Source organism: Corylus avellana, chromosome 8, assembly GCF_965113065.1.
Source record: "Corylus avellana chromosome 8, dhCorAvel1.hap1.2, whole genome shotgun sequence".
NCBI classification, from domain to species: Eukaryota; Viridiplantae; Streptophyta; class Magnoliopsida; order Fagales; family Betulaceae; genus Corylus; species Corylus avellana.
The window spans coordinates 16,089,140-16,105,040 of NC_142497.1; the positions used below are offsets into that span (position 1 = coordinate 16,089,140).

Below are 15,901 nucleotides of genomic sequence, written 5' to 3' on the forward strand. Positions count from 1 at the left end.
ATATTGAAAGACTTGAAAGTCAAACCACATTTTCTATATTCATACTAAAGAGAGAGAATCAGAGATGGAGTAAAATAACATATTGAAAGACTTGAAAGTCAAACCACATTTTCTATATTCATACTAAAGAGAGAGAATCAGAGATGGTACTGCTATATAAGAAGCCAAGCGCTCAACCCTCTACCCTCACAACACTTCAAACTTTCGAAATCCCAAAAACAAAATGATGAAGCTGGGAATTACCCATTTCTTGTTATGCAGTTTCTTTCTTCTTCTTGTTCTCAATTCAACATCTCACGAAGTTGGTAAGTAATAAAGGCTAATGCCATGTTTTGCATATAAGCTTTCTATTTATGTGTATTAATTTCTTTTTTCCCATTTTTTTCATCCTTAATTAAAATCTTATTAATGGTGCAGATGATGAGAGAGAATTTGATTATGATGAAAAAAGTGGAAAGGGACCAGCTCAATGGGGAGAGCTTCACCCAGAATGGAGCATGTGTAAAAATGGATCAATGCAATCTCCAATTGATTTGTTGGATGAGAGAGTTGAAGTAGTTTCCCATTTAGGGAGACTTAAGAGGAGTTACAATCCCTCCAATGCAACTATTACCAACAGGGGTCATGACATGATGGTAAGCAAAACGAGAGGGAGATCGAGCTATAAATTAATAAATCTTTCAAAAAAAAAAAAAAAGCTAACCTTTCTTTTTTGAATGATTTGTGCAGCTGAAATGGGAAGGCGATGCAGGATATATTGAAATAAATGGAACCCAATATGAACTGAAACAGTGCCACTGGCACTCCCCTTCTGAACACACAATCAATGGCGAGAGGTTTGATATGGAGGCTCACATGCTTCATGAGAGCTCAGATGGAAAGATTGCTGTTGTTGGAATCATTTACAAGCTTGGCCGCCCTGATTCTTTCTTATCATCGGTAAGTATTTTCCGAAACCCGATGTACCAGAGAATTACATCAAACATGTCTCTTTTTTTTTTAATTCGCCTTTCTTTGTGTCTCTAATGGGTGTTGTGTTTTTGAATATATAGTTGACAGATCATTTAGCAGCTATTACTAATACTAGCGAAGCAGTGAGTGCAGCAGGCATTGTGAACCCAAAGAATATAAAGATAGGGAGTAGAAAGTATTACAGATATATTGGCTCTCTCACAGTTCCCCCATGTACTCAAAATGTTGTGTGGACTATAGTCAAAAAGGTAATTTAATTTGCTTCCAATCCCTTCAATATTTCAACTAATTAACAATTTTTTTTTTTTTTTTTTTTAAAAAAAAAAGAAACTAAAATTGTAATTAATTTGTATTAATTAACTCATGATGCATCAGGTGAGGACTGTTTCACTTGAACAAATCAGGTTGCTTCGTGTGGCCGTTCATGATGTGAGTATATACTAAACATTCCCATATATATGAAACATGTATGCAGCTTTTTTATTTTTTTATTTTTTTTAATTTTTATTTTTTTTTATGCACAAAAATACAGCATATATATAATATAGCTAGTGCATACATGCATGCAATTTATGCTGGCTGATTTTTATTTTTTATTTTTCAGGATTCAAATACTAATGCACGACCACTACAACCAATAAACAGGCGCTCAGTGCATCTTTATAGACCAAGTGAAGGCAAAGAAGATTAAAATCTTATGATTTTACAGCAATCACTCAACAAATATTACATGGTTTTAGAAGTGGGAGAAATATGTTGTGGGTTGAACAATTTAGGCCCTAATTATTACCTATTGTATGTACTTTTCTGTCATAATCTATAATTCCTTTATAGCTAATTAACTTGTAGGGACATGGTGATGGTTTGATAGAGGATACTGTGTCCTTGTGTATTCAGGTATTCATATACTAAAATAAATAAATAAATTTATTTATTATTAAGTTTTTTTGTTATTGTCAAGAGACGTTGCTTTTCACGGTGTCTCGGGCATCTAGTTGGTGCAAAGTTCTGAATATCCCGGTTAAAAAAAAAAAAAAAAAAAAACTAATGTGTAGATGGGGGAAGAGCATGGGAAAGAAAGGTAGTTGGGAAAGGAGCTTGCCATCTACCCCTCATCTAACTTCCATGAACAAGGCAATATTAGATTGAATATTAGGGAAAAGTTGGAACAAATTTTCTCTACATGATTAAGAACAGATGAATTGAGCTAGCCATAACAAGCAACAAAAAAATCATATGGTAATTACCTTTTAATTAATGGATAATTCACCTTAATTACTTCTCTTCAGCTAGCAAGAAAGCAATAAATCTTTGAACTTGAAAAGCTTCTCCTGGGACAACAAAATATGGAATATTAATTATATCTATTTAAAAGGCAAATGAACTGGAACCAACAAAAGATAAGGCACTTTTACACTACTTTCTTTTTGACGTGTCTACTCAAGGAAAAGGGTAGGAGGGATTCAAACTACTGACCTCCGCTTCATGAAGCGTGGTCCGCAGCTGATTGAGTTATCCCTTAGGGCACTTTTACACTACTAGGCCAGAGTACAAGTGAACAGCGACTACATGCAAAGGGTAATTATGACATTCCACAAAAAATTCAGAGCAACTAATAATAACAATATCAAGCAATACATGAATGTCCTTCGAACAACCTCTCGATATCCATAAAGTCATCACAAAGTGTCTGATATCAGTACTCCAAGAAATTTATTTTATTTTATTTTTTGGATGAATGAATTTGTATTAACATATATAGCAACAAATTCTTTCAAAAATAAAACATATATAGCAACAAAGAATTACAATACCCATTAATAAAATATAGGGTTAATTATCTTTTTTAGTATTTAGATTTTTATTTTTTTTCATCTAGGTTTCAAATCATATTACAGATGGTACTTGATTTATGGGTAAAGACCAATTTAGTACATCTGTCACATTCGCTAGCCCAAACTAACGAGTTGCTACGTGTCATCACATAAACATGCCACATGTCTTAAAAAAATAAAAAAAATTAACCTAAAAACAATTAAAATTAAAAAATTATGAGGTGGCCAGCCACCTCCATTGGCCAAAATGGGGGTGGTCAAACCACCGTATGCAGTCGGTCTGGGGTGGTTCGACCACCTCCATGGCCTCTTTGGGATGGTTTCGGCCACCCCCTTTTAGGCCATTGGGGGTGGTTTGGCCACCCTCCAAGCCCTTAACCACCCCCCATGGCTTTTAGGGGTGGCCCATTGGCCAAAATGGGCTAGCGAGGGCACCTTATAATTTTATTTTAGGTTTAGTTTTTTAATTATTGTTTTTTTAGGACATGTAGCATGTTTATATGATGACACATGGCAATTTGTTAGTTTGTGCTGACAAAATGTGACGGAGATATGAAATTGGTCTTAATTTATCCTTAAGTTAGGTATTATTTGTTGAAAAAAAAAAAAAAATTAGGTACTGAAAAGGTAATTAACCCTAAAATATATTATGAACTATACACAAATTACTACAAATTTCTACATTCACATCATTCTTTTTAAATTTCCACTCCCCCCTAAGTCTATTTCTCACTCCCCATACAACTTCTTGAAGCACTTTCTCCTCAACTTTAGGTTGATTCTCATATCTTAGATAATTAATTCATCCGCCTCCTCAAGTGGTACACTATTGCACTCCAAGCCAACTTACAAACATAAGCTTTTAAGCTTTCGAATTTGTTCCTCCATTCTTTTAACCCTCGGCACATAATTTCCTCCCAACCTATAAGAGGATTGATGTAGTGCGATGTAATGAGATTGCAAAGACAACAAACACAACTCTTCTCAAAACTACGAATTTAACCAAGAAATTGAGAAAAATAGAAGAAAACTCAACCAACAAGTGATTCTTATTACTAAGCTGATAAAATATCTCAAAGCTACGTTTTAGGTTGTCTACAACAAGTATTTATAAGCAACAAACTCCTAAACCTGCTAGAAATTTAAAATAACTCGGTTAATATATTTGCTGCAGCTTGTTCAAACGAATTTGCAATAAACTAAATAAAACACAAATTTTGTAACTCATTTGTACGATTCTTTGGACAAGGTGGCGAACGAGCACTTATGTGAATCCCTTGGAACACCTCCTTCACAATTTTGTTTGAACAAGATAGCGAGCGATCGCTTGTGCAAGTTCGTGAATCATATATTGAGGGTAAAATGACCAAGAGGCCATTCTCAGCAAAGATATATAGAGCCAATGATTTGCTAGAATTAGTGTATATTGATGTATGTGGTCTCATGAGTGTTCTAACATGAGGAAGTTATGAGTAGTTCATCACATTTACTGAAGATTGCTCAAGGAAAGGTTATGTTTACCTAATACATCAAAAATTTGAAGCCTTTGAAAGATTCGAAGAGTTTCGAGCTGGAGTCAAGAAACAATTCGGTAATCATATAAAAGCCCTTTTGGTCTAATCGAGGTGGCGAATACTCCCTTAGGGACTTCAAAGACCATTTATCAAAATCCGATATTATATCTCAGTTGACTGCACCGAGGACTTCCTAGTAGAATGGTGTAGTAGAAAGAAGTAATAAAACACTCTTAGAAATGGTAAGAACTATGATGAGTTATGCTACTCTTCCTTTGTCATTTTAGGGATATATATACTCTAAAAACAACAATGTATTTGCTTAATTTAGTTTCATCTAAGTCTGTTCCGACGATACCCACTAAGTTGTGGTTAGGGCGAAAGCCCAGTATGAGGTACATCCACATTTAGGGTTGCCCTGTACATGTACTAAAGGAAAAGACTGATAAGTTGGAATCCAAAATAGAAGTCTATTTAATTGTTGGATATCCAAAAGGGGCAAGGGGTTATTTGTTTTATAGTACTAAAGATAAGAAAGTGTTTGTTCCCACAAATGCTAAGTTTCTTGAGGAGAACTAATTAAAAAATTTTAAATCAAAGAGTGAGGTGGTTCTAGACGAGATGTTAGAAGAAAGAACATCTTCAAAGGTTGTTGAAGATGAGGTGGATGTATTACCTATGATGAAGCGGTCAATGATGTGGATGCAGACCATTGGGTCAAAGCTATGGAAAGTGAGTTAAAATCCATGTATTCCAACAAATGTTTGGATTCTTGTAAAGGCGCCTAACATCATCAAACTTATTAGTTGTAGATGGGTTTTACAAACAAAAAAAAAAAAAAAAGGCCTCAATCGCCTGAGAGAACTGAAAGTTGATGTTAAGAAGACCCTCAAGCAACTGGATGTATGGAATCTTGGGATTTCAGTGTTAGAAACGATCAACAAATTGGGCTCAAATTCACTTGCGGTCTTTCTTATTTGGGGTTAAGTTGAAGAAGCAAAAGCCGTCAATCTTCTCTTTTGTTACTCCAGCATAGTAGAAACAAGTAGATGGACTCCCTATGTAGATTAGCATTTCTCTACTTGTTTTGCATTGTGTTATTTACTTTTTTGTGTTGCCAAACTTATTAGGAACGTGGTGAAATTAAAGACTGTTGAGTCATGGATCAGCTGAGTTGGGCCTAGTAAACAATCTGCTGGCCCATCCCTAAAGCTCGGTATCAATTTTACTGTTCATTAAAATTATGCTCGATTAATTTACGCATGCTTAAGCCCAATACACACAATACTCGGTTCTAAGGCTTGGTTTACCGAGCTTTACATCAACTCCCAAGGAGTACTCTCGGAATATTAGATATAACTGCATGACATATCCTGCATCGTCCGACACGTGGATCCTCGGTAAGTCCACAGTACCAGGTGAACAGGTACAACCCAATACCTATAAAAGGGGGGTCCCCTCTCTGATTTTGGTAACTTTTTTTCCCTCTCCTTAACTGAATATCCCTGATTATTATTATCTTACCCATCATATTCGAACTTATATTTTTCTTAAACACAGTGACTAATTTAGGCATCAGAGTTACCCCCCGCCGGACAACGCCGGCAGCTTTGATCCTTTTCCTTGTTATTTTGTAGCCCAGTGATTCTAGCAGATACCAGGGTATTTACGAGATCCATCCCACGTCATCATTTAGAAAACTGTCCAAACAGTTTGGCGCTGTCTGTGGGAACTCAATTTTTATCGGTTCTTACTAATCTCAATATTCCGATATGGTGAATACACCCCCTCACCCTGATACACCTCCACACCCCGCCCCAAATGTTCAAACCGATATTCTTGGAACATCACACGATCCAAATCCTCAAATAGCTTTATTGGAAGGTTTTATAAGGTGAATAGCCGTATCTATTAAAGCTATGAAGAAACAAAATGAAGAGATCGTCTCTAGATTACCTCCTAGAGAAGATCTAGTATGAGAAGGAAGGCAAGAAGAGGTGCTCAGGGAGCCACCACCGTTAACCCAACAACAATCAACTCGACAAGACGCTGAAAGTTCAATACAAGGAAGTCATCGTACTGCCTGAACCAAGGAAAGCTCTCACCGAAGAAGGTCTGGCAATGATGTACATCTTGATGGCAAATCACACCATGGTGAATCTAGTCACGGCAAATCTCATCATAGTCATCCCCGGTGTAGCCATTCTCATCATGATTGGTCACATCATATAAAATCTATGGAGGTTGTGGCGAATAAAGATGTTGAAGATCTTAAGGAGAAGTACGAGAAGATGGCTTGTTAAATTGAAAATGGTGTAAATCGGTTTGCAACCGAGGATCTTATGCAGCATACTAATCTACCTTTTACTGATCGGGTAATGAGATTTTCTCTTCCTGATAAGTTTAAAAATCCTTGGGTAGACAAATATGATGGAAGCGGAGATCCGTCTGATCATATGGAAAGTTTCCGAGCTCATATCATTCTTCATGATACTCCAGGCGAAATAGCTTGCCGAGCTTTCCCTTTAACTCTGAAAGGGGGTTGCTAAAGAATGGTTCGGAAGCTTGAATCCTAAATCTGTCAATAGTTTTGATTCTCTCGAACAACAGTTCCTGGGACAATTTCTTGCTGTTCGGAAGAGGAAGAAAAATCCAGCATATTTATTGTCTTTCGTGCAAGGAAAAACTGAATCTTTAAAAGGTTTTATGTTACGGTTTAATCAGGAGAAATTGACGGTGGAAAGTCCGAATGAACAAACTATTCTTTCAGCTTTGATGTATGGCATAAAGGCTGATGGGCCATTGATGGCTGAATTAGCTCGGAAACCGACTTTGGGAACTCTTCGGCAATTCACCAACAAAGCTGAAGAATTTATCAATCAAGAAGAAACCGTTTCAGCTCTAATGAAGTCCAAAGCCGAAGGGAGTAAGCCTGTTTCTGATTTAGTTAGAGCAACACCAGGGACTTTTATCGAAAAGAAGAAAAGAGATCATCAAAATTTGATAACTCCGGAAAAGAAGATCGACTTGCCACCCAGGCAAAGTCAGCATCAACAATATGTAGGATGAACACCTCTAAATACAACTGTTTATAAGGTATTCATGGAAGTCAAGAAGGATCCAAGCTTCAGATGGCCAGGAAGGATGAAAGCTGTTCCCCAAAATCGCAGCACTTAGAGGTTTTGTGAATATCATAATGACCATGGGCATTATACCGAGGATTGTATCAGTCTTCGGTTTGAGATTGAAAAATTCCAAAGAAATGGAAAGTTACTAAATTTCTTGGCTGAGGAGAAGGGCAAATGAAAAGATCCTCAGGACGGTCAGGGTCAACGGTAGGGGCAGAACAATGACCGATTGCGCAAACCAAAGGCAAAGACATGATGAACCGAGGGTGTCTCAAAACAAACAACAAAGTCCTTAGAACCAAACCATTGTTGGCAAGATTCGGACAATCTTAGGAGGCTTGGCTGGCGGAGGAGAATCAAGTTCGGCGAGAAAAGCCTACGTTAAGCAAGCGAGAATGGAAGAAATCTTTTTGCTTGAGAAGCCCTCCAAAGTGCAGAAATAGGAACCGAGTGTTTGATAAGCGCCGAATGTTGCACATTTAAGCCCCTTAATTTGCATATGTTAATTCCTTAGCATTGTCATTTGTTTGATTTTGTTTTGTTTTTGTGTTTTCAGGTGTATAATAAAGATACAAGAAAATCATTATTTTTGGGCTCAAAATGCAATTCAAGTACTGTAGCAGTTACTATAGCGGACACTATAGCAATTACTGTAGCAATTTACTACAGCGGTTACTATAGCAAGTTACTGTAGCTACAGTGCGCTTGAGTGCACACAGGCGCCAAAGGCAAAACAGACTCCGAAATTGGGAAGGAAAGTTTTTCTAGGTCTCCCAATCCGACTAGGAGACTGAATTACGATTTTTTTGGGATTCTTAGGACTTCTAGAGTTCTCCTAATCCCTATAAATAGGCCTCTAAGCATTGAGAAAAAATACACCGCCTCTTAGAGCTAAAATTTCAGTAAATTGTCTGTGGAGCCTAGAAGATCATGAGCAGCTAAACCCAATTGTGGGGTATTGATGTAACCCTTTCCAAGCACAATGGTTTGATTGTATTTAATTTCTAGTTATTTTATTTATGCATATTGATTGTATAACTCTGAGGATTGCTACAATTGATTTATGTTCTTCATATTAAATGCAATTGTTCTTAAATTCCAATTCAATATTAGTAAAATTCTTATCTTGTCTTAAAAATTATTTTATTATTATTGAACTCAAATCATTCTTATTTTCTGTGATCATAAGAATTATGGTTATACAATGGTTCTTAATCAACATGCAATCAATAGGGGTAGATAGACCATACCTAGGAAAGACGGAACGTACTACACCCTAATTTAGTGTAATTTAGGTAGACGATCCGTGCCAATCGAAGATGAGTTATGCTATTCCATTGATTGTATGAAATTATTTTTCAATCATATGTTTCTTGTCTGAATTATAATATGCATAGAATAAATAGCTAGAATTGAATACAGTTGACCATTGATGTGCGGATCGTGGTGAAGTCAATACCCTACTCTCTCTCTCTTATATTTACTTCCTTTATTTCCGTTTATTTTATGCATTTTAAATTCACACAAACAATTCACTCTCTTTTTATTAAGTTAACTTTGATCTTTTAATTTTGATAATTAAACCCCTGCAGTCCTTGAGGTTCGACACCCTCAATATAGCCCTATCCTATAGGATTCGTACTATTGCGAGTGGTAATTTTTTATTATTGATATTTTTGGACACAAAAATACCACATCAATGTTCTAACATTTTCGAAGGAGGATGCGAAAGAAATTTCAATGCCACATGATGACGCATTGGTGATAACTTTAACAGTGGCTAATCACGCTGTTCACCGAGTTCTGGTGGACAATGGAAGTTTGGCTGATATTCTGTATTGGACAGTTGTTCAACAGTTGGGCATTGGCCGAGACAAGTTGAAGCCCTCCCTATCACTATTGATAAGGTTTGCAGGGGAGCGTGTTCAACCCATCAAAATGATTTCTCTTCCGGTAACAGCAGGAACCGCCCCTAAACAATCCATTATCATGGTGAATTTTTTGGTAATTGACCGACCATCGACGTACAATGTGATCGTTGGTCGTCTAGCTTTGAATCAACTGAAAGCTGTAACTTCTACCTATCATCTGAAGATGAAATTTCCGACAATTGAAGGGGTTGGCGAGGTTAAGGGTGATCAGGTTGTCGCCAGAAGGTGTTATAATACATCTTTGAAAAAATGCCCAGAGTCAGCACTGTTGACTATCGGCAATTTGGGTAATGATAGGAAAATTCAGTTGAAGAAAGAACCAGCCAAGCCATTGGTTGATATACCGATAGCCGAAGGAAAGGTTGTGAAGATTGGATCTCAGCTCACTTCGGAAGTTAGCGAAGTTCTTGTTTGGTTTCTTCAGGCAAATCTAGAAGTCTTTGCATGGTCTCCTGAGGACATGCCGGGGATTGATCCCAAGGACATTGTTCATCATCTGAACGTCAATCCAGGAGTAAAACCAGTGAAACAAAAGCGAAGAAAGTTTGCTCCTGAGAGAAACGTGACAATTGCTGACGAGGTAGACAAATTACTCAAAGCTCAGTTTATCGAAGAAGTACATTATCCCGATTGGTTAGCCAATGTGGTGATGGTTAAGAAGTCTTCTGGGAAATGGAGGATGTGTGTGGACTTCACCGATCTTAACAAGGCTTGCCCGAAGGATAGTTTTTCACTGCCTTATATTAGTTCATTGGTTGACTCAACAGCCGGGTATGAGTTGCTGAGTTTCATGGATGCATTTTCTGGCCACAATCAATCCTTCATGCACCCATCTGATTAGGATAAAGAGGCTTATATTGCTATAAACTTATGCCTTTCGGTTTAAAAAATGCCGGTGCTACCTACCAAAGGTTGGTAAATAAGATGTTTCAGGAACAAATCGGGAAGAATATAGAGGTTTATGTCGATGATATGCTAGTCAAGAGCAAGCAGCAGGCAAATCATGTGACAGATTTACAAGAGGCGTTCATGAAATTGAAACGATTCAAAATGAAGCTGAATGCTACGAAATGTGCATTTGGAGTTTCATCTGGGAATTTCCTCGGTTATATGGTTTCAAGCCGAGGGATTGAAGCCAATCCAGAATAGATTCAAGCAGTGTTAGACATGCAATCTCCAAAGAATACAAAGCAAGTTCAACAATTGACTGGTAGAATCGCGGCATTGATCAGATTCATCTCTCGATCCACAGAAAAATGCCTTCCTTTCTTTAAAATTTTGCGTAAAGCTTTTGAATGGTCTGAGGAATGTGAACAAGCATTTGAGCAGCTCAAGAAGTATCTGGCCAGTCCACCTGTGCTTAGCCGAACTATCCTTGAAGAATTATTATATTTGTATTTAGCTGTATCTCTAACCGCGGTCAGTGCGGCTTTGATTCGGGAAGAGGAGGGAGTTTAGAAACCAGTTTATTTCATTAGCCGAGCGTCACATGGTGCTGAGGAGAGGTATGTACAAATAGAAAAACTTGCTTTTGCATTGGTAATCGCATTTAGAAAGCTTCGACCATACTTTCAAGCTGTACCATTAATGTGCTAACCAAATATCCATTGAAAAAAGTACTTCAGAAAATGGATCTGTCTGGTTGGTTAGTAAATTAGGCAATTGAGATTAGTGAATTTGATATTCACTTTATTTCACGTAACGCTATCAAAGGTCAAGCCCTTGCAGACTTCTTAGTAGAATTCACCAACATACAAGAGCTGGAGACGTGGCCGAGAGAAAAAATATGGGTGATTTATGTTGATGGCTCTTCTACGAAAAAGAATGGTGGAGCTGGGATAGTGATGGTCACACCAGATGGGAAGGAGTTGAAAAGCTCTTTGAGATTAGAATTTAAGACTACTAACAATGAGGCAGAGTATGAAGCAGTAATAGCCGGGCTCGGTTTAGCCCGAGAGATGGGGGCAGAATTCGTGGAAGTATGGAGTGATTTTTAGGTGATTGTCGGTCACATTTGTTATGAATTTGAGGCTAAGGGCCATAAAATGAAGCTATATTTTTCTAAAGTCTAGAATATTCAAAAGGCTTTCAAAAAGTTCTGCATTGTTAAAATTCCGAGGGAAGAGAATAAGAAAGCGGACTTTTTAGCTCGGTTGGGTTCAACAACAGACGGTGAAGCAAGGGAAACTGATCAACCAATACAAATTCTGCAACAACTTACTATCACCAAGGAGGTTATGATTTTGACAGTTGAGGTCATGCCAGCCTGGGTTGAAGAAATCGTTGGTTATTTAGAAAATGGGAGTTCTTCCGAGAGATAAGAGGAAAGTTGTGCAATTAAAATGAAAGGCTGCTTGGTTCACCTTACTCAATGGCATCCTTTTTAAGCGAGCTTCATGTTACCCTTTCTTAAGTGTGCTTTGAAAGAAGAGGGTAATTATATCATTTGAGAGATCCATGAAGGGATCTGTGGCAGTCATTCAAGAGCTCGAATGTTAGCACACAAAGCTGTTAAAGCGGGATTTTTCTGGCAGAGTATGAATCAGGATTCCATGCAAATCATCAAAGCTTGTGACAACTGTCAACGTTTTGCAAACATCATCAAGCAACCTCCTGACAAGCTTAGTTCAGTCTCCTCGCCATGGCCATTTTCGTAATGGGCAGTGGATATAGTAGGGCCATTACCTTCGGGAAAATGGGGTGTTCGGTTTATTGTAGTTGTTGTAGATTATTTCACAAAATGGGCAGAAGTGGAGGCTTTGGTAAACATTATAGCAAAAAATATTGAGAAGTTTCTTTGGAAAAATGTTATCTGTCGATATGGAATTCCTTATGCCTTCGTTACAGACAATGGCAAACAGTTCGATTGTGATTCCTTTCGAGACTAGTGTGTTGGGCTTCATGTTCGACAATATTTCTCATCTCCAGGGCATCCTCAAGCAAATGGACAAGTAGAAGCAACAAACAAAACCATATTCAAAATCCTAAAAAAAAAAAGCTCGGTTAGCACAAGGGAAACTGGGCAGAAGATCTTCCCGAGGTTTTATGGGCATACCGCACCACCAGAAGAACTCCACTGAGGAAACCCCTTACGCTTTAGCCTACGAAACCGAGGCTGTCATTCCAGCCGAGATTGGGTTGAGAAGTTTTGTGTAGACACCTTCAACCCCGAACTCAACAGTGAGGGTCTGAAACTACATCTAGATTTGTTACAAGAAAAATAGGATCAGGCTCAAATTACTATGGCAGCATACCAGCAGAGGGTAGCTCGGTACTTCAATCAGCGGGTCAAACATTGTAGTTTTCAGGTTGGAGATTTGGTCTTTAAAAAAGTCACTATTGTAACTAAGGACACAGCTGATGGCAAGCTAGCACCAAACTGGGAAGGACCATACAAAGTGATCAAATGCGGCAGGGCAGGAGCATATCATCTCACAAACCCCAAAGGAAAATAGTTCCAGCGACCATAGAATGCTGAGCATCTTAAGAAGTGTTTTGTGTAGAATTATAAGTCTCAGAGATTCACCTTTTGTTATATCTCTTGTTGTAAAATATAAGTGTTATGAATGAAGAATCCTCTGAGGTTATAATCATACAGAAATCTTAAAATATGCAATAGACCATACTACATTCGGAAATATAGCCGGAGAATTTCCCGAGCATGACTTGGTGAAATATCACTAAGGCGCTTTCCAAGTTAGTCTGTTGAAAGACTTATAAATTATTGTTTCAAGGTTATTTTGCAGGTTAAAGCCTAGTTTGTCAAGCAGAATTCAAAAAACAATCGGGTATATGACCCCCAGATATTTCAAAGAAGAACCGGGTATATCACCCCCGGATATTTCAAAGAAAAATCGGGTATGTCACCCCCAGATATTTCAAAAAACAACTGGGTGTATCACCCCCGGAGATTTCAAAGAGGTACCAGGAATATCACCCCAGGATATTTCAAAGAAGAATAGGGTATATCACCCCCGGATATGTCAAAGAAGAACCGGATATGTCATCACTGGAGACAAGGAGAAAACCTTGGATAAAAACAAGAATAGGGAGACAACCCTCTAAAACAAGGACAGGGAGAAAACCTTGGACAAAAACAAGGACAAGGAGAAAACCTTAGGTAAAAACTAGAATAGGGAGACAACCCTCTAAAACAAGGACAAGGAGACAACCTTGGGCAAAAACAATTAACTGGAGACAACTTGGTCAAAAAACAAGAAGACTCATTCCCAGCAACAAGGAGAAAACCTTGGGTAAAAACAATTAACGAGAGATAACCTGGTCAAAAAACAAGAAGACTTATTCCTGGCAATAAGGAGAAAACATTGGGTAAAAACAATTAACGGAAGACAACTTAGTAAAAAACAAGAAATCACCCCAAGGTGAACGTGGAACAAAGGTTAGTCTATTGAAAGACTTATAAATTATTGCTTAAAGGTTATTGTGCAGGTTTGGATTATCTTTATGAATTGGAGAGGGACCCAGGCATGATCCCCGGGTATCTCGAAACTTGGATGGGTTTAACCCCCGGGCAAAGGATAGAGCTGGGGGGGGGGTGCTCTCGGGAACTTAAGCGATGCCAAAAATAGAGCTGAAGAGCTCTAACTGACGAGCTCAAAGCACACTCACTAAGGAGACACAAGTCTTGGATAAGGTCAAACAACAAGCCGCCATAAGGCTTTTACAAAATTCCCATTACCGAAGTACCTTGGCTAAGGGAATTGGGGGGTAACTGTTGGGAATAAATTCACACTACAAGCCTACCAAATTCTGGGCCCAATGGCCAAGGATAGGCTCATGAAGATATTAATTAAATGGCAAGGGCTATTTAATTAATTAATAGTCTTATATTCCAATCAGGATAATATTGGAATAAAGACGTCCTACTTATCTCTACAAGATGACTACTCAAGATTATTTCTACATGATATATGTTGAAGGTGTATCTCTACATGATGGCTGTTGAGTTCTATCTCAACTATGGACTCCCAATACAACCCAAATAAGAAGAGCTAGTTCAAGTCTACTTCTACAGCCCAAGCCTATAAATAGGCCCCTACACAATGTATTAAAACATCCTGAAATATCCTCACACATTATTGAGCGTATTGAATTATTGTGCTCTGAAGCACAATATTTCTCTTAGAAACTTTCTGACTTTGGCATTGGAGTGTCCCCGGTTCCCCAGGGACCCCCTTGACAATATTACCTTTTGTAGTGATTTGGAGTGCACGACGACATATTGAAGACCTCAAAGAAAGCACATTCACTGTGTTGAAAACTGTTCTAACAGGCACATACCTGACATAATTAAAAACAAAAAAGAAAAAGAAGTTATAGTAAAGTTGTTTATGTTTAAAAAAAAAAAAAAAAATGAATGAGAGTCCTTAATAATATAAATTGTATTTGTATTATAAGGGTATTTTAGGAAATTTGATTACAATATGATTCCATTCACCAACATATTGCATTGTATCAAACAAAGGAATATGATTAGCTAGTCTATTCCAATGTTACAACCAAACAAAGGAATAGTAATAGCTAATCTATTCCACACTCTTCTATTCCCAGTAGTAGCTAATCATTTTCCAATGGACTAGACATTCTGCGAACCAAACGAGACCTTAATTCACTTGAAAATGGGCCTTCATCTCCACAAAACCCATTGATCCAACAACAAATACCACTCAGCCCACAACCCATAATACCCACACCCATAACTGATGTGTCCAATGATTCTCCAGAAAACGTGTCACCAAATTCCTCACAAACCGTGTCTCCTACTTTCCCCTTGGCCGAAACACCATCTTCTTCCCCAAAGTCTGTGACATCTCTCTCTCTCTGCAACCTACCCACTCAAATAATTCCAACCCACATCATCCCATGGTCACTCTTACCAGAAATAATATATCAAGACCAAAATCCTTCACAGATGGCACTGTTAGGTACCCACTTCCTCATGCCCTTATTACTGAATCTTTTCCTATTGATCTGGAGCCAACATGTTTTTCATTAGCTATTAAGAACGAAAATTGGAGACAGGCTATGAACACTGAGTTCGATGCTCTACTAAAGAACAAAACATGGACACTAGAGCCCTTAAATTTAGCTACCAACGTCATTGGGTGCAAATGGGTTTTTCGGGTAAAGAGGAAAGCTAATGGTTCGGTAGAACGCTATAAAGCACGGCTTGTAGTGAAAGGTTTTCATTAATTAGCTGGAATTGATTATGATGAGACCTACAGTCTTGTAATAAAGCCTAGAACAGTTCGGATTGTACTCCCTCCCGCCATCCCAAGAGGCTGGCCTATTCATCAGATAGACATACAGAATGCATTTCTCCATGACAATATGTCCGAGCATTTCTACATGTCCTAGTCTCCTGGCTTCGCACATCCTCAACACCCGCATCATATATGTAAGTTAAACAAAGCCCTATATGGCCTCAAACAAGCACCCCGAGCTTGGTTTTCCAGACTCAGTTGCAAGCTCCTAGCTCTTGGATTTTCTAACTCAAAATC

General features: G+C 38.1%; 3 protein-coding genes across 3 annotated transcripts; all 3 read left to right on the plus strand.

Annotated features, from left to right (window-relative positions):
* The first annotated feature begins 201 nt into the window (after nucleotides 1-201).
* On the plus strand, nucleotides 202-1,895 carry LOC132164418 (alpha carbonic anhydrase 7-like). Its single transcript, XM_059574928.2, has 6 exons — nucleotides 202-305; nucleotides 418-635; nucleotides 730-939; nucleotides 1,053-1,220; nucleotides 1,348-1,401; nucleotides 1,577-1,895. The coding sequence occupies exons 1-6, from the start codon at nucleotides 224-226 to the stop codon at nucleotides 1,661-1,663; spliced, it is 819 nt and encodes a 272-aa protein (XP_059430911.2). The 5' UTR covers nucleotides 202-223; the 3' UTR covers nucleotides 1,664-1,895.
* Nucleotides 1,896-9,189: 7,294 nt separating this feature from the next.
* Nucleotides 9,190-10,221, plus strand: LOC148584186 (uncharacterized). The gene has a single exon (XM_088518783.1). The coding sequence runs from the start codon at nucleotides 9,190-9,192 to the stop codon at nucleotides 10,219-10,221; it is 1,032 nt and encodes a 343-aa protein (XP_088374909.1).
* A 326-nt stretch (nucleotides 10,222-10,547) lies between these two features.
* On the plus strand, nucleotides 10,548-11,701 carry LOC148584187 (uncharacterized). Its single transcript, XM_088518785.1, has 3 exons — nucleotides 10,548-10,799; nucleotides 11,039-11,359; nucleotides 11,465-11,701. Exons 1-3 carry the CDS (start codon nucleotides 10,548-10,550, stop codon nucleotides 11,699-11,701), a joined length of 810 nt encoding a protein of 269 aa, XP_088374911.1.
* The last annotated feature ends 4,200 nt before the right edge of the window (nucleotides 11,702-15,901 follow it).

Coding starts and splice junctions, on each gene's coding strand:
- LOC132164418 (XM_059574928.2), top strand. CDS start 224: ATGATGAAGCTGGGAATTACCCATTTCTTGTTATGCAGTTTCTTTCTT. Junction 306..417: donor TTCAACATCTCACGAAGTTG/GTAAGTAATAAA, acceptor TTAATGGTGCAG/ATGATGAGAGAGAATTTGAT. Junction 636..729: donor ACAGGGGTCATGACATGATG/GTAAGCAAAACG, acceptor TGATTTGTGCAG/CTGAAATGGGAAGGCGATGC.
- LOC148584187 (XM_088518785.1), top strand. CDS start 10,548: ATGCAATCTCCAAAGAATACAAAGCAAGTTCAACAATTGACTGGTAGA. Junction 10,800..11,038: donor TAGCTGTATCTCTAACCGCG/GTCAGTGCGGCT, acceptor TTAGTAAATTAG/GCAATTGAGATTAGTGAATT. Junction 11,360..11,464: donor TGGGGGCAGAATTCGTGGAA/GTATGGAGTGAT, acceptor AATATTCAAAAG/GCTTTCAAAAAGTTCTGCAT.
- LOC148584186 (XM_088518783.1), top strand. CDS start 9,190: ATGCCACATGATGACGCATTGGTGATAACTTTAACAGTGGCTAATCAC.